This window comes from Lampetra planeri, chromosome 2 (assembly GCF_965212315.1).
Source record: "Lampetra planeri chromosome 2, kcLamPlan1.2.h2, whole genome shotgun sequence".
In the NCBI taxonomy this organism is placed as follows: Eukaryota; Metazoa; Chordata; class Hyperoartia; order Petromyzontiformes; family Petromyzontidae; genus Lampetra; species Lampetra planeri.
The window spans coordinates 13,598,630-13,617,626 of NC_136108.1; the positions used below are offsets into that span (position 1 = coordinate 13,598,630).

Genomic DNA, 18,997 nt, shown 5'->3' on the forward strand with positions numbered 1-18,997 from the left:
CGGAGACAGCATAGTACGACACATACTAACAAGGAGACAATGGTCCATTCATTTGAATAAACATCTGGGAGATCGATTGGTCAGGAATAAATTATATGTTTGAAAAGGATGGACATGTGGGGTGTGAGGGATGTTTATTCACGATGTGTTCGCAGTGTTCCAGGACATCTTGGAGGAAGAGACCTGGAAGCAAGCACGTGATGAGCTCTGTGTGATGGAAACAGATACCTGTGGAGATATTCAGTGGAGAGGTGGTGGTGGTGAGAGACATGGGGAGAGAGGACGTGGAGATGTGATGGTTGTGAGAGACCTGGGGAGAGAGGACGTGGAGATGTGATGGTTGTGAGAGACCTAGGGGGAGAGCACATGGAGAGTTGGTGGTGTTCTCCCTCACGGCAGGTATGGGGGTGTGCGTCCACAGGAATTTCTTGATATGGTGTTGAGTTTGGTTACGTGACCAGGAAGTAACGATTTAAGATTATCTCTAAGCCATGAGGCAGGGTGTCAGCCATTACACAGAGTACAAAATGGAGGCACAAATAGCGTCTCAGTGAAGACTGGTGCATGTGTTCATTGTGGGACTTTAAGAAGCATTGTCTGTAAGTTCGTTTATGTTCTTATAATACTGTGAATGCTGTTATAATGTTAAGATTGATGTTAAAATGCTGTAAATGATTTTATAACGCTGTTAAATTGTCATGATAAATATGAGGCCTAGTTAACAAGGAAGCCTGCCACTTGCATTATTGTGAATGTTACTTGTAATTGGATAAGTCGAGCCAGACTTGTACCCATGTAAATTTAATGCGATCTTGAGAGCAAGGATTAAGAAGTATCTCATCCACATTTCAGTGTTATGTGCAGCGCTGTACATTTAGGCTGCAGTATGGTGATTACACGATGGGACCTTATTTAACCCAGTAGCTTATTCTCTTGTGTGGCTATTCAGTGCTAATGTAGGTACCTGGTCCATCTAGGACCTATTGTTGAGTTTCATGTTATCTAAGCCAATGTTATGATGCTCCTTGTGTTCATTCATTGTATTGATATTGCAAGTATTAACAAATGCTGTATTTTGTGCTGTGTTTTTCCATCAGTTTTACCTCGTTCAATTAATTGAATACGTCGGAGTCGGATGTTCACCCTGGCTCTGAAAGTTTTTTGAATGCGAGGTTAACTACTTGGATAGTGCTGCAACGCAGCGCACAGCGAAGCCGAGACAGGTGGTGGTGAGAGACCTGGGGGAGAGAGCACGTGAAGTGGTGGCGGTTATGAATGTGGAGCTATAGAGGTGGGCGATAGACCTGGGGACATGGGGTTGGACATAGACTGTGATGGGAGTCGAGGCAAGATATTTATCTCACAAGGTTGTAAACCAATGTTAATGTCATTCGCAATATAGTCTAAGTTTCCCTATTGTTGTGGACATTGATTTGTATGGTCTTCTGAGGCTTTAATCGCTGCACGGATGGCAAGTGATTGCACACAGGGAAGATGGTACCAAGGCAATACGTTTAATTCACTCCAATCACTCCGTACCACAGACAAAATGCCAACTTAAATGCAGATGAGTAACGATCCATTTGTTTAAAGTACAGTTTAATTACACGTTAACAGTACGCTCGCAAGGTTAGTTTTAGGTGTATCACAATGCCTTAATTCATTGATTAAAATTTAATTAATAGTTTTTTTATTTGTATGCAGTGTATGAAAGTGCTTTGCACACACTCTGCAGTGATTAGGTCTTCGACACACACCAGAATGCCCTAAATAACCAATTGTTGAACCAAAAGCTATGACCACAAATTGTCACCGATAATTATGGATTAATTACATGCCCAGTTAATCAAAATGTTTTAGTTGGAGCTCATGCGACAATTTTGTAATCAGGATTGCCAAACATATAAACCAAACTTAGAATTAAATAAGCAGTAATAATATTGGATATTAAACCCCCAAGCTAAACGCATCATGAGCATATTCAATAATCTGATAAATGGGTTTGTTTGACAATGAAAAATTGCGTATTAAATCTAACACTGATTCAATGAAATGAGTTTCAGGGTTTTATTTACCTTTTTGTCCTCAAGGTATTTTCAAGCTGCATTGTTAGTTAAGATGAATCAACGGCACACTCTTTGTAAAAGGAAATTACCTCATTCCGTAGTTTAAAATTAAATAAGAAAATGTTGTATATGTATAGTGATGCTTTGGTGTTTTGCTTGCATGCGGGTAAAATATGGAAATGTAAAATCAGCGCTGACACCCAATTCTCCACGGTCACGTTTGTACTTTCCAGATAAACTACATCCTTACCAAAACGAACCCTATTCCCCCTGCATTTAAATCAAATGAATGCTGCAGAAATGCGTCATACATATGGAACAATCCAATCATTTACCTAACCCCCACCAACAAATGTATGAGGTATTGAATGTTGGTATCCTGGAAACTAAGCAAAAGGTGCTGTTAATGCAAAATGTCATATTGCAATTTTACATTTTTACAACAGACATACTGTAGTTTGTTATTTGTACCACAAAACACAACAAAGTATTTCAACAACAATATTTAGGCTTAGACTAATGTACATGTATAGATTACAAAACAATATAAAACTGATTACAAAAAAGGTATAACAAAGTATAAATTAAACATGTTATCTGCACAGATTCGAAGCTTTCATGACTTTAGGAATTACTATTTGGTTCTTTCGGTAAAGTCACGTAGAAATAAATAAATAATATTGCTATTCATTATTTAATTACATTTCTTTCTACGTGACTTTACCGAAAGAACCAAAGAGTGATGTTATCTGCAGTGTGACAGCCATATTTTTTTGCAAGACAGGAGCTGTAATGCACATGCTTGAAAAACTTTCACCACCGACGCAGGTTTCGAATAACGCCTGCTGTAGATATCTTAAGTTGCGGCTGTTGACAGCAAAAAAACTGTCAAGTGTCGGGCTTTACATTGCTTTTGATGGACGTTACATCAGGGGGTGTCCTTGATCTCAACCTGGCCAGTTAGTTGAATATTTCAAAGCCCTTGTCTCAGCGGGCACGTTGCACATGTCAAATACTGTACAGCCAAATCTTGACTTAAAGCTTTCGTGACTACAGGAATTCATATTCTTTTGGTCTTTCGGTAAAGCCACGTAGATAGGTTCAAAGAAAATAACAACAACTATGACGTTTCGATCACAACACAAGCGATCGTCATCAGGATGACGATTGGTTTTGTTGTGATCGAAACGTCATCAGGACGACGACCGCTTGTGTTGTGATCGAAACGTCGTCGTTTTTTGTTATTTTCTTTGAACCTATCTACGTGACTTCACCGAAAGACCCAAAGAATACTGTACAACCATTTTACGAGTATGCGAGATAAATTTTGTCTCAGTTTATCAACATCAATTCCCGTTTCACGAAGGCCCTTTTGGATCCGTAAAAGTGACGCTGCCAATTAAAATTGTGAGACATCAATGGCGGCCCGATTCAACAAAAAAACATAAAATTGCAATTCGTGGTTGTGTCATGAATAGTTTAGGGAATAAATAACATTATATATTTTTTTTAATACTGTCGTACTTGTAAGCGCATTGCTGAAAAGACACACTGGCCACCTCGGACTTTGTTTGCCGAAATATCAGTTGGTCTGGCCAGGTTATTTGCACATTCATCCACCTGAGCGTTGTTGCGCACTTTGTCAATGTTGTTTGCATTAACTCACCACGATAACATTGTCGTAACCCAGAGTAAACTGGGAAGACGCTTACACCAAAGCACACCATGACAACAGTCCAACAGCATTATGTAGGAGCACGACAGATGTGTTCTTTGTTTCAGCACTGAAATAAACAATTACACGTGCCTATCAATCATGGAACACATTGTATTATTCATATTTGGCGCTTGAGTGCACTTGAGAGAAGAACACTACTCATTAAATACAGATTTTTGTAGTGGTAAACCTCTTGTGGGTTTCAGAGAGATAGCTGAAAACATCTTAACTGAAAATACTGTTAATTTTATACGTAGGCTTTCACGGCCAATATTGTGATTCATAATTGGTTTCATAACGTTTAATTGGGTTCGACATTTTGACATTTCGCTGGAGATTCGCTTAGATCTCAAGACCTGAGCTCCTGTTAACAACCTGATGACGCTGGATGTAATCTCCAGCGGAATGTCGCATCCGTTTAAATGTGTAAATTACTCTCCGACAATGACACTGGTGGTGCTGCTAAAGCAGTAATACATTTGGCCACGTTTAATTCACGTGGCACTTTTATTGGCTGGCAGTGTCAGGCGGATGAGGGTTTGCGACACATTTTGACACGACCTGACCTAAAAGAAACAAATTATGAATCGTGCTGTTGAGTTGTTAATTTTTAGAGTAAGTTTTCTCTACGCTTTTGATACTTTTCGCTATTAAGCTTGAGGAAAAATATGCATTTGTAAGCGTACCGTGATGTGGTAAGTGGTGTGCCTCTCACCTGCTTAACTCCATGTAAACCGTGGAAGAGATGACACCCACAGTGATGTTGGCGAGCGGCAAAACCGTTCTATAAAGTAATACTAAAAATACTGATGAGACTCTATATCTATTATAAGTTATAAGCTGTGATTGTGGAATGCATTTGTAATCTACTTTATTTGTGTTTGCTTCATATCTATGAATACAATGGCCCGAGTCCATTATACAGTACAGTATTTGAATTTGATGGGTTGACTCACTTTTACCGACTCTTCTTAAACGTGTAAATTTGTCAAGGTAATGAATAAACTCAACTGCATACGTTGTTTTTTGCTGTTGGTGCTTACCAATAGTTCCTGGAGGAGCTCCCAGCGCTTGGAACAACATGCCAGAAATCAGTCTGGTACAACCCGACAGCACATTCGAAAACGAACATATGCGCAACATATATTTTCAGTCGGTGTCGGGGAATTATTCTTTCCCACATTGCGCAGCCTTCTGAGTTATTTTTTGTACTGTTAATGCATGCAAGCGTTGGTATGCAGCGGTGTCTGAAGGGCATTCGCGCCATCGTCGAGAGCGCGGCAGTAACCGAAACAACTGTTGTAGCACGCCGGCTCCATGGCTCACACGAGCTGCATGGCCTCGCGCTCGGCCATCTCTCTCTGACGCTGCAGGCCGAGCTCGGAGAGGTGCTCGGGAGGGTTCTGTCCGTCAGGCCAGCCCACAGAGATGGCCACTTGCGTCTCGGGCAGTCCTCCCACCTTGTTGCTCGGCGCTAGACCCTTTAGTCCTCCCTTTTTTTGCTCACGTTCAGGGGGCTTCTCTTGCTCATAGAGGCTCTGCACCTCCCATATGCGTAGCGTACCATCGTGTGAGCCCGTGAACAGCTTTCCGTTTACCACCTGTGGGGTTCAAGCAATTTATTGAATCATCGTTTGTCATTGTAATAAAAAATATGTTTATAGCACCATTCATAATTTAAGGCGTTGTGGTGGTGCAGTGGATGGTGCACTGCACGATGAACCTAACAACTTGTGTTCAATTGCTGCAGACAGTAACTGGCTCTGGCCAACCCTTCTCATTCATAATACAGGTTTTTTTAGGTTAGATTGCGTGAATATAAATGTGTCGTTAAACCCGCCATCATCAGACACAGCCAATTAGTAAGGTTTGTCACATAAGCAGATCATGCCAATTCGTTACTAGTACACCACACCGGTGTGTTGGAGAGTAAATCCACAACATTTACAATCTGAGTACAACGTTTCGCCAGTAATCACAACCAGAATCATCAGGCAAGAGCCAGATACAAATCTGTAATTAATCTGGCTCTCGCCTGATGGTCTGGCTCTCGCTTGACGATGCTGGTTGTAATTATTGGCAAAACGTTAGACTCAGATTGTAAATGTCGTGGATTTACTCTCCAACACACCGGTGTGGTGTACTAGTAACGAATTGGCATGATCTGCTTATGTGACAAACCTTACTAATAGGCTGTGTCGAGTGGGGGCGGGTTTTAATGACACATTTATATTTACGCGATCTAACCAAAAAAACGTGTATTATGGATGATATCGGTCGTGAAGGCCTATGTGTTAAACTGACCTAATTCATCTTGACTTAAAGCTTTCGTGACTGCAGGAATTCATATTTTTGGGTCTTTCGGTAAAGTCACGTAGATAGGTTCAAAGAAAATAACAAAAAATAACAAAAAACTACAAGTAAGCAATCGTCATCATGACGATTGCTTGTAACTTTACCGAAAGACCCAAGAATATGACCTTAATTCACTTCACAAACCCGCACTGACCAGCGTGAAGTAATGTCAAACAACCCCTAGTGGATTGACAATAGGCGACAAAAAATATGTAAAAGGGCATGCTTTAATTTGACAAAGCCATGTAAATTAACCATGTCCAGAACGATGGACTCAACTCTTACCTCCAGGCAGTTGATGATCCCCGTGTGGCCTTTAAATGTGCGTTTCAGGGCACCAGACCTTGCATCAAATGCTCGGGCCAATGTATCTCCACTGCCTGTAAACACTGTAAACATGGTAACAAGAGTGCATCTCATTGATTCAGCCCATCTTGCACACGTATACAGTTAAGAGTTTTACATTGTCAAAGTTATTCAACCACTTTCTGTCATTGGCATGAACCCACACCTTTACAAGTAAATGTGTCGCTAGCCACCAAGAAATCTGATGTATTGTCAAAAGTTTACGATGATTGTTAATTAAACGTCTGTCAGAGCAATACAATGCCAGCCTTGTGTAAGAGCCCGTCTCACAAACTATGACCACGTGGTTTAAGAATACGAGATCATTGAATGATGAATTAGCCTGTGTGTGCCAAATTGTCATTCACATAATCGTCGGCATTGTCTATCCGCTGCTGGATTAAGGACTCTCCACGTTGTTGCCGTGCCTCATGGTCCAGTGCTGTTACCATCAACAACAACAGCCGCCATTCACTACAAAGTGGCGGTGACGTCACAACGGCGCTTGTGCCAGGCCAGGTGCACTTTTAGACCACGTGAAGTATCAAAGGCTCGCTGACAGGAGATCACGGGATAGACCCAAGTGCCATGGGTTGACTGACTCAAATGACTGCAGATGCACCATCTGTGCACCCTATTCTGCCAACTTGCTGCATTTTAGCCACCCAGCACTCTGCTCGTTGATGTGAGTGCCACTCCTCTGCCCTCCATTGTTGATGGAGGACGACTGCCTCGAACTGCCCAGTAGCGTCCTTTACGAGCCTCCTACATAGAGGCCAATCTTGATACCAGTCTTCGGGAAGGCCACTCAGCTCCACATCCTCCTGTACCGCATTAATCCATCTCTTTTTCCAGCTTGTGTCGGGCCTGTTTAGCCCCCTCTATCCGGCCAAACAGAAGCTGCTTGGGCATGCGGTGGCTGTACATGCAGGCTACATGACCCAGCCAGCGCAGCCATCTGTCACTCCTGCACATTAACTGATCTCACCGCTTCTGCGGTGGTCATTCTCTTGTGCGTTTTCTCTCCTTTGGCCGAATTATACAGCGGTTTTCTTAAAATATATATGCACAGTGAATATATGCATCAGAACGATTACCACGTGACCATTTAACAAGCTCTCAACAAGGTTGAAAACGCTCAGACAGGTGGCTCAGTGGTTGAGCGAATAGCTCGCACTCAGTACGATGCGAGTTCAAATCCTGATTGGGATTTGACTCGGCCAATTATCTCTCTGGGGTATATAAAGTAAGTGCCACTTTGTAAGAAAGTCAACAGTGGTTGTCTTATTAATGTACTCTCCCCCACCATAGGAGCTTGGAATTTCCACCACCGACTCAGGGATGTAAGCATTAGATGAGAGAGCACCACTTCAATGTTCATTTAAGCAGGGAATAAATTTGACTTGATGAAGGCAGTGAAGTGAACAGAGGACCTGCAGGTTGTTCAAATCGTGCTGATGGTCACGTGTTTTTTGGGCAGGGAGGCGATGGCTTGGGGATTTGTGGCTGTGCACGTGCTTGTGTTTGAACCAGGGAGGGCTGGTGGTGGGTGGGAGTCTGTCCACAGGGGAGAAGTTCACTCAGCTGTGTGAGCAAGTGCAGGGAAGGAATGCAGTCAAGGTGATGGGGGTGCAGTGGATGGGAGATTTAGAGGCATAGTGGGGTAGAGTACTGATGGTGTGAGAAGGTAGAGTAAGGGTGGGGAGGGGAGCGGGGAAGGGAGCAGCATGTGCATATGAGGCAATCCTCTGTTGCTTTGTAGATTCGCGAAATATATAATGTGGGCCCTTGGATATAGCTACACAAGTATCTATGTGACGTAATTTTGAATATGGCTATCATATTTTTACAGTTGTTTAACCACCACCAGTTTAGACTGTGACATTTAATTCTAGATGGGCAAAAGTGAAAATGTGATAGTCAAATACATAATTTATTGGAATACAAGTGTAAAACTTTGCAATGACGCACGTTCTAGCTTGATCGTTGACGTCTGTAAGACTATCTGAAAAAAGAGATTGAATATTCAGAATCTGTCTCATAAGGGTAAGCTATAACTTTACTTTCTGCAATAAGTACATTTCTAGACATGTTTCTACACGTTCTCTTACTATCATTGTTTGCCTGTGGCCACAATTTTCTGAGCAAAGCCATTATCCCTATGTGTTTGTTATGGCCAGTGTTTGACAGATAAGTTACAGCAAGCATTCCTTTTGAAGAAGAAAGTTTGTTTGGGCAAGGCAGGAACTTGGGTGAGGTTTGAATCGTGTGAAGCAGGGTTGTATTATTGCGGAAAGTATGGTTGCTGGAAAACTGATGTATTCCCTCCCTTAAGAAATTATTAAATGGAAGCGGCAATGAAGCAAAGCTTCCCCTGGCCGCTGGGTGATTAATCATTACTGGGTGTATGCCCTATGTGCTTCCTGGTGGGCGTAATGCCTCACACGCTCTGCTCAACTTGATAAGAGCACACAAGACTAATGCCCACCTTAAACTAGGAGGCCATGCACTGTGATTACCACTGTGACTTAAAGGACTTCCTATAAATGATGGCCTATTGAGTTTCCTTTAATCTAACGTTAGGTTGGGTTAGCCACAGTTACCATAGGTTAAGCTGGCTAAGGAACTTTACTTTTCCAAGAAAAAAATTCCTGAAACAGCCAATGTTCCTAAAATACAGTTTCCAGAAGACCTGATAACAGTCACGTGTAGTCATACACATGAAAGTTGTGTATATGCCTGATGTTGTACAGCAGCGCAGGACTAGTGTCAATTGTGTGAGCTTGGTAGCTCACATAGCAAAGTGGCATTTTTAGTAGTGTATTCACAAACAACCCTTCTCAGAACATGGAAAATGCGTGCGTTGCGAGCTTACAAATGCCATCGTGGCATCTGAGCGTGCTGACGGTGTGCTTGTGTGGCCGGTAGACGCGGGCGCAACCTCCGACCTCTGACAGCCAGCGCCGAGCGGTGCCATCCGAGCTGCCGGAATACAGGTGTCTGTTCGCCAGCTGCCGCCACCCCCAACATACACACACACACAAAGATGCCTCAGTCAGCCTTAAGACTCTAGAGCAGAGGTCGCAAACGGGTTATGATTCCTTACCCGTACCCGGCCGCACCAGGGTCGCAAACAGGTACCCGTACCCTACCCGATACCCGGCTACCTGTACCCGACCGGGTATCGGGTAGGGAACGGGTATTGGGTACCCGATTGCGACCTCTGGGATGAAGCCATGTTGCAGGCGCGGGTGGGTTGATTCTAGGAACTTGAATTGTGAGAAGAGACAAGACGTTGGGAAATGAGTGACAAACAGTTACTCGTCAGTGACTCACGGCCTACCCGTACCCGTACCCGGCTACCCGTACCCGGCCGGGTACGGGTATCCGGGTATCGGGTAGGGTACGGGTATCGGGTACCCGGTTGCGACCTCTGCTCTAGAGCAACAGCAAGTGCTGTTAGTGAGCACTTCTTCAAGCCGGCAAGGCATATATGGGGATGTTGTGGTATGGTCAAAATCACGTCCATCAGCGTTTGTGGCCGGGTGTGATCAGTTTATCTGTTGTGAATGGTAAAATCTAACTTAGTTCGTTAGGATCTTAGCACATTGTACTAATTATTGTGTCCACAAAGACAAAGATCCCCTGTATAGCCTTCACAGACTGTTAGGGCAAGTGCTGTTAGCGAGCACCTATGAAGGCCAGCATGGCACTCGAGGGGGTAGATTGCCAAGACCACGCCCGGTCGTCTTCGTCTCCTCAGTGGTGATGTTTACACACCGCACCGGGTACTCAATTGAGGCTGAGTCGACCTGGCCCTCAATTCCTGGTAACGAGCACTTATTTTGGGTAGCATTGCCCATGAGGAGGTATTGTGGAATGGTTGCCTATGTCTCCTCAGTGCTGATGTTCACAAACTGCACCAAGTATTCATTTAAAGATGAGTTGACTTAGGTGAGACCCAAGATCATTTCATATACTCTCCAGTATTACTCTCCATTGATGTTAGCCGTGGGCAGGAACCACTCAGGTTGCCACATTTTTTGCACTGTGCACTAACCACTGCACCACCCATTGCCCAAATACACACATACACTTACATGCATACAGAGATGTAGATATGTATGCATGCACGCAGACAGAATGACCAACGGAGGACATCTTTGTTGTCTTAGACTTTAGGCATCATTATTGTTTATTCACGTTACAGACTTTTGATTTGGTTTTGCCTGTGGTGCTAAAAAAATGCAATGATTTCCTAATTTCTGCCAAATTGAATAATAAATCCTAAGAATAATATTTTCCATTTGTTACACGTTATTTTGCTTCCCTCACTACCGATATTTGAATGAAATAAAAAAACGCATCACAAGTCTAAACACATAACAAACGACATCCTCGGATTGTTCATCCAAGAAGGGGAGAGAGAGAGAAAAAAACTCCATAAAAGGCCGTCTCAGAAAAGAACGGTGGTTTTTATTCATTGTTGGCAAACGGAGTTTTGGCTGAATTTCTTTTTTCTGGTGCGGGCTGGGGTGGCGGGGGAGAGGCAAAGTCGCATGCTCAAATAGTCAAAGGCCGTTGTACAGCGCCTGTCTGTCAACGATTCAGCAGGCCGACTGCGGGGGAGAATTCGTGGTGCCCCCCCACCCACCTCGTCTGCACTATTCACCACGTTTGGGCTGGCCGTGCTAAAAAGAGATTTTTTTTTCTTCAAGGCAATGGGTAAAAAAAAAGGATTTTTCAAAACTTGTCAGCAGGTATACGCGGATGTGTTGTAGCGTTGGCCGTCTACTTCACATTTCACATTAACAACACAGTAAGACCTCTTTGCCAATAACTTTATAAGGACTGATATGTTGCATAGCATACTAAAACTCCTGCATACCAAATAGGAGATATTGTGTATCTATGACCTGATGTATACAGTAAGTAGCTCTTCAATATGCAACAAGGTAAGCTGTTAAAATGTAAACAAAGGTGGTAGCTGATGGCTGACTTGAAAGGGTGCCTGCAAACCATTGCTCACAGTGAAATAATATGCGTCTGGTTGTTATCTGTTTTGTACAGACGTGAGCAGTTAAATGTGCCCCACGTGGAATATATGGTCAGCAGAGGGGCTGGCGGTGTTGATAAGCGCACAGCAATGCATTTATGGCAGCTTACTGATTGCTAAACATTGTCGGTGTCGATGCGTTGAGTGAAAACATGGAATGGAAAGCCAAGTGGTGGTTGAAGGCACACAATCACAACTGCTGGTCATATGAATGTTGATAAGTACCATTTCTTCACAAAAAAAAAACCATTAATGCCTATTCCCTCACGCTTCATGCATAAAGTATGCGTATTGCTAACTTGCATTCAAACATGTCTGTGTAATCGTTTTTTTTTATATTGTATCACTTACAAAAATATGTAAAACATTTAAAATGTTATATATATGTTCTCAGTGCGATACGAAACATATCCTGCATTTTTTTCAATTGAAGGTTGTATATTGTCTAAAATGACATGTGCATTCCTTAGTAACTTGTTCAATGACAAGCGCTTTACCCCATTGCATTTCAGTCAAATAGTATTCACACACTGAAGGACCTCATGGTCTCTTAATTACATTTCCACACTACATAATAACACATCCAGAGCCTACCTACTGCAGTCATAATTAATTTATAAAATACTAGCTTTACTACCCGGCTTCGCCCGGGGACTTGGATTCACCACGTCCGGCCGCCTTTGTCTCCCCAGTGGCGATGTTCACACACAAACCACACCCGTACGGCAGTAAACGACTCAAATAATGAAGCAATGCTGCGCGAAGAACGATTTCGACATGCAACACATTTGTATGGCACTTTACCCACGGAGGGTTGGGTGGGGGGGGGCGTGACGTCAGCAGGCACAATGCGTTACGCTTCCGCACACGGGTCACATGATAGATGTGACGTCACAGTTCACTTGCCGTGCGAAATATATGCATTGTTGCGCCCCCCCCCCCCCCCAAAATACAAAAGTGTATTTTTATAATTTTTGCATGGTGTACAGTCTGGAAAGTACCCACATGGCAAATTTCAAGTTTGTTGCATGTCGGGAAGTACGCTAAACATTTTGAACAGACAGGCATTCACAACTTTGCCTTTTATATATATGGATGAATGCAATTACATGTTTACAAGTTTGCTTAATGTGTGTTGGAGGGTGCAGCGTGTGGCGATTTATGCTGTACAACTTTCTCCCAGCAGCTGCATTTCAGCACGCACCAGAAACTAAAAATGCCACAAAATAGCCACAGCTTGAGAAGAGAAAGGGCACTTTTGAGGGCGCGCTGGGTAATGGGCCAGAGTTCCACTCGGTGCCACTTAATTACCACTCTGCTCCCTCCCACTGCCTGAAGAATGAGTGGCCCAAAACCATCGCTATGGTAACAAGTGATGCCTTGCGGATGGGATTAAAGGACTAAGCCAAATCTGCCTCCAGATCTTGAGCAGAGCGGGTCCACGTGGGGGGGGGGGGGGGGGTGAAGAGGGTGGGAACATGCAGAGAAAAATGAAGATGAACACAAGTAAACCCGTAAAAAGAAAGTTTTTCACTATAAATCCTTTATATGCGTGGCATCGGTTTCATTTTATTATTCATTTCTGTTTGTCTTGAGTAAGCAAGCAAGCAAGTGAAGTTAATATAAAGGATTTAAAAATGAAAGATCACCTCTTGACATGCCCCGTATATTCCCGAGGGCACTAGCGTTGACCCGTTTTACCACTTTCAAGAACCTGGCGGCTTCAATTTAACTGCTCTACAAGTAAACCCGTAAAAACAAAGTTTTTCACTATAAATCCTTTATATGCGTGGCGGCTAGAGTCTTCTCGTCCTCTGGCTTGAGATGGCTGCCACCTATGGGTCGGATGATTGTCTGCCAGTATTAAGCAATTGGTAATTAAATATTTAATTTGTTTTCCCTAAACAGTGTAAAATTTTGGGAATTTTTTTTCACGGACATTAATTGTCTCGCACAACGAGTCTGTGTGGAAAATGTCAGCTCGATTGGATCATGGGAAGTGGGTTAAAAAACGACCGAAAGATTTGCACGGTCGTAAGCAAGCAAGCAAGCACGCAAGCACGCAAGCAAGCAAGCGAACTTAATATAAATGATTAAATAATGGAAAAGGCTGCAATAACAAACAGGTATTACGTAAGCTCTCCTAGGCCAACGTGGCCAGGCTCATAAAGAATACACTAATCTGCTTAAGACTGGATTCTTACATCTCACGGTGTGCCTAAATGAGCGATAGCAGGTCCTGCCTCTCAACTTTATTGACATGAAAAACAAACGATCGTGTTTGCTTTCGTAACCATGCTACACATGTACATGCACTGCTCAGCAATAGTCTATTATCATAATGTTAGGAAATAACTCCCTGAAATCGAGAAGCCCACTAATTTAGGTAGTACTTTGTGCAGGGCTTTTGTGTTTATAAAACAGTAAAACACTGCATATAATTCATTATAATATGCATGTATCTATTTGCTGCTGGAGCAATATATAATCAGTTGTTTGTGACTTTGACTGGAATAAGTTATGAACTATCATTCACTTCCAGCAGAATTTATTACAGGCATTCAGCTCCTTGTCTTCGCCACTGTATTTGCTTGCTGTCAACTGCAAAAAAGTTGTCGTCCATCGTGGGTGCAGAATTAAATATTTTCAGCTGTATGGTATGAATTATATTTTCTGAAATCGTTTTATTTATTGAGACCTTCGTTGAAAAATTACATTTTCAATCAGACCCTCAATTTTGTCATAAATACAACAATATATTTTTTCTTTGTGATGTATGTTTTGGAAACGTTAATATACATGGCATGCTGGAGGGCATTCAGGGCATATGTCACTTATCTTTCATGAGTTTTCATTCAGGGTTATTGCTGGGACACATTTAAATTGTTAGGACACATTTTTCAAGAATTACTGGTCTCAAATTCTTACAAAAACCAGCCGGGTGGCATAGCACGCCTGGCTGCACACGGGACAGGTGTGACTTACCCCAGCAATGGCAATACTTGCCTCTGAGACCGTGTCACCACGGATTGTCATTGCAGCCCACGGTTTGAACAATACATTTTCATATTCACAATAAACAAAGCTCTAGTTTCCTCGGCCAGCGGTCACAGTCAATCCCCATAGTAGATCATGGTAATAGTTTGTGGTGGGCAGTGTTTCACATGCTGTGTATTGTATCGGAGACACTTTTAAAATGAGGTTTCATCTTGCGGCCAGTCTCATACACGTGGGAATCTCTCTGAAATCACACTTATTTAGAAAGGAAATAATACTTTCTGTAATATATGTTTATGCCTCGCATTTGTTCATGAAATTTCTAGGCATTGTATATTGCCATCATGGGCGGAGTTTGCGGTGGAGGGGGGCAAGGGGAGACAACGCGCATCCCAAACTAGGCCCCTTTATTAATTTATTTCCAGTCGTTTACTATAAAGCTTAAAAACAAATTAATTGTATCAGATTCCTAATGTTAGAGACAAAGGGAAACCCTGCGCCTCCTAATATAGAAGTCAAAGTCCACCTATGATTGCCATATTATAAAAATTATCCTCAGGTTTCGTACGTAAATTATGTATTTATAAATGGGTGACGAAAGAGATCAACACACACACATCCTCTGTTCTAGATACAAACACACGTAACTATAGCAAATTATAAAATAGCTCAGCAGGTGAGGTCAAGGGGGATTTAAAAGAATCAGTGATAATGCATTTAGGAAGACCTTTAGTCAAACAATGGGACAGTCAGACCCATGAGCAGGTAATGGAAAGATTGTTCCAGAGGGAGTGGCAGAAATGGACTGACCCCCCCCCCCCACTTTATGGAGTAAGTGGATATTTATGCGAGGTGGATAGAGGAGGCAGTACTTCTGGAACCAATTATAGTGTGCAAAGTGCGTTTTGTAGTGTGTAGGAGGGGGTGCCTATTGACTGAAGGGTCGTTCCGTCTTATACTCCGAGTTACATCGCACCGTTAGTACAGACCAGCTGAGGGTTTATTTACTAAAATACACAACTTCTCTAACTTCTGGACAAATGTTTTACACCTGTACGCATTTGGTTAGGAAAAATTTGGACTGGTTTAAACATTCTGAGTCTCATCAGCAGTCACGCCTATAAAACAAATGCTGCCGTGTTGCCAGATGTTACTTGAAAGAGCCATACGCTTAAGACACAAGCATACGCTCCATGTTCTTATATGGCAGCTCGTAATGAGCTACGATTATGCAAAATAGCTCTCGGGTTAGCACTCCTCTGTTGCTGTATGACCAGGTCAGGGTGCACTCACCTGTAGGTATATGACCAAATTAATAGCCCATGACCAAATTAATAGCCCACGATTATAGGATTATGACCAGGTCATGGTAACATCACTTGTATACAGATGTTTATGAATTGAAGACCTGGTGATATTGCGTTGACAGTGATGCATAAACACAAACAACAAAAACTAAACACATAGCTCTGGAGACGCTCCATTGCGTGAAACATTGCCTATTATATATTGTGATGTTCCTTTTAAGGCAGAGTCATTAAGGAATGTGTTCAGTCATTTTTCACCTCATGGTATGTTGCCAGGTGTGATACATTTTCACTTGCAGGCTCATTTGTGGACAAAGTGAGAGGTTTAGACGCTATCACATACAGACACGTGACCAGGCTGAGAAGTCCACAGGCATATGAGTACAGCGTAGGTGTAAAAGCCCTGGCCTGCAATACACCATGTGGCCATATTTAGAAGCCCTCACCTCTCACCATAACACCATGTGTAGAAGCCCTCAGCTGAAACAACATGACCACGTAGAGCATCTCACACCTACAGACCCTACGACCGCGTCTACATGCGTCACATGTAACGATGAGACCACGTCCTAAAGTCTTCACCGGTAAACCGCGTGGCCTTGCCTCGAGGCGTTCCCCTGTAGCCTTGAGACCATGCTCAGAAGCCCTCACCTGCAGGCATATGACCAGGTCGGTGTGCTCCGTGTAGGAGCGCAGCTGCTGCCCACTGCGCAGGTCCCACTTGCGCACCGTCCCGTCCGCCCCGCCCGAGTAGAGGGCGCCGTTCGAGGCGTCAACGGCCAGGCACAGAACGGGGCCCTGGTGTCCTCTCAAGGTGCGCGCACAGGCGCCGCTCGACAGCCGCCAAAGGCGCACGGTGCCGTCCACGCTCCCCGACATCAGCAGCAGCGTGGTGTTCTCCTCCAGGGCGGCGAGAGCCGCTGATGAGCACCTCCTCTCCCCCTTTGGGTCCGATGAAGATGACGACGACGACGACGCTGACGATGGTGCTATTGTTGATGGTGGTGATGATGATGATGATGGTGGCGGTGACGACGATGGTGTGGGTTTCGAGGACGCGATGTTGGTGTCCCCGGGAGCAGCTCTGCGCACCTCCAGGATGAACGTGGAGCTTCTGGACTTGGGCGAGGAGCGCGCAGTCGCGTCCGCGCGCACCTGCCGCTCTGCTCCCCCAGATTTCCTCGATCCTTCAGATCCTCCTGACGCTCCTCGCCCATGCCCTTCGCGCTGTTGCTGCTGCTGCCCCGTAGGGCAGTACAAGGCCAGGGGCAGCACGCAGCTCCTGTGGCCGGTAAAGACGCGTAGCGCGTCCCCGGTGCGCGCGTCCCAGCAGCGCGCCGTCTTGTCGTACGAGCTGCTGAAGAGCCACCCGGCGTGCGGCACGACCCTGTTCACGACGCCCGCGTGGCCCCGGTACACCTGCAGGCAGCGGCCGCTCTGCACGTCCCAGCAGCGCGCCGTGCGATCCGCGGAGCACGTGAACGCGCGGACGCCGTCGGCGGCGAGCGCGCAGTGCGTGATGTACCCCTCGTGGCCTCGCAGCGTGGCCCGGCGACCCTGACCCTGCGGGGCCTCCGCGTCCCACAGGGCCGCCGAACCGTCCTCGCCGCCGGTGAGCAGCAGCGCGCCGTCCTCGCCGGCGCTCATGCAGTTCACGCCGCCTGTGTGCGCGACGCTCGTGCGCACCAGGTGCTGCGGCGGCGCCTTGGAGCTGCTGCCGGTGCCCATGGTCGGCTCGCCCTTCGCTTCCCGAGTTGCTGGTTTCCTGAGCGGCGGCGGGGAACTCCCCCCCCAACCACCCACACCCACCTCCTCCTCCTCCCCACAGGCTCACGGAGCTCGCTGGATATGGAGGAGGATGAGGTGATGGAGCAGGAGGAGGATCGGGCATGTGCCGGCTTCTTGGCTGTGGCTGTCGCGCATGGCCGCACCGCACGCGTCGTTGCGCATCGAGTGAAAGGGTGGCGGGTGCGCGGCGTGACGCGTGCGGGGTTAATGCGCTGTCGGTCAGGTGACGCAGATAACAGGTTAATCGGCAGCACTGGCTTCTTCTCTGCGACTCCTGTGTGTGTGGTGTGTGATTAAGTGTAGAGGTATCATCACCACTGCACGCTGTCAGCCAGGGAATAGGGGTCTGTGGCGGGGGGGGAGGTCGATGTCCCCCACGCTCATCGTCGCTGCGCCGCGCACGTGTTCTCTCGGGATCCAAGCTGCTGCTCGCCGCGTTTGGCTCCGAGCGATTAGCAAACACAGGGAGGGCTTAGCAGCAGCAGAAGAAGAAGTCTGCAAGGAAGTGGAGTCGTAAACGATTGCCATGGGAAGCGCGCGTTCACCCTGAACGCAAGTTTCGTGTTGGGTTCATGGGGGAGCGGTTGCGTAGCGGTCAGCGCTGCGCTACGAACCCGGCACGCCGAGTTCGATTCCCGCTTCACGGCCAACGCCGGTGACGATTATCTAAACCGGCCCTAGACTTTCACTAGGTCGACTCGGCCTCAAATGAGTACCTGGTGCGATGTGTAAAGATCGCCACGAGCGAGACAAAGGTGGCCGGGCGTGGTGTTGGCCACCCATCCCCTCGTGTGCCGTGCCGGTCTTGGGTTCAAGGTACCACCGAGACAGACGTCCGCGGCAGTTCGCATGTGTTTGTTTATCGTCACTCGATCTCCACTCATTAACACTGTTCGCGAGTTCCGTCCTTGAAGTCGTATCAAAGGGGCATTTGTGCACGCGTAGCTGTCGAAGCAGAGGATCAATTGGCACATTTGCCCGCGTGAAAACTTTATTTTTACTTGGCTTTGTCGGTTGCTGGAGGACTACGGATCAAATTGCTATTGCACTTACACGATCTAGCCCGAAGGAAACCGATTATGAATAAAGTATCTGCTGTACAGCCATAACATTTACTTGTTATTACTAAGTAATGCTTAGAATGTGGTCATACAGGTTCCCCTCGCTTTATGCGGGTTCGGTTTGTGTGATATCGCGTAGATGCGGCTAAACCGATTTCTTCCCGAAATTCTCTATACGGTATGCGGTTTGAATTCACTCATATACGGCTATGAGGTCTGATGTACGACACCATTGTGTGTGTTCTGTATTGCACAACTCGAAGGCAGCTGTCTCGTGTGGTTTCGCTTTGTGAACACATCCACCG

At 45.3% G+C, this 18,997-nt stretch overlaps 1 protein-coding gene across 1 annotated transcript; it reads right to left on the reverse strand.

Moving 5' to 3' along the window:
* Window positions 1-1,498: 1,498 nt before the first annotated feature.
* WDR86 (WD repeat domain 86) lies at window positions 1,499-18,082 on the reverse strand. The gene is made up of 4 exons (XM_078608022.1): window positions 16,495-18,082; window positions 9,359-9,494; window positions 6,424-6,527; window positions 1,499-5,384 (listed from the first exon to the last, which is right to left on the reverse strand). Exons 1-4 carry the CDS (start codon window positions 17,569-17,571, stop codon window positions 5,106-5,108), a joined length of 1,596 nt encoding a protein of 531 aa, XP_078464148.1. The 5' UTR covers window positions 17,572-18,082; the 3' UTR covers window positions 1,499-5,105.
* Window positions 18,083-18,997: the final 915 nt, after the last annotated feature.

Excerpts from the sequence above, each read along its gene's own strand:
- WDR86 (XM_078608022.1), bottom strand. The coding sequence starts at position 17,571 with ATGGGCACCGGCAGCAGCTCCAAGGCGCCGCCGCAGCACCTGGTGCGC. Across the intron at positions 9,495-16,494 it reads ACCTGGTCATATGCCTGCAG|CTGGCGAACAGACACCTGTA; the intron begins GTGAGGGCTTCT and ends GGGTGGCGGCAG. Across the intron at positions 5,385-6,423 it reads GGATCATCAACTGCCTGGAG|GTGGTAAACGGAAAGCTGTT; the intron begins GTAAGAGTTGAG and ends TGAACCCCACAG.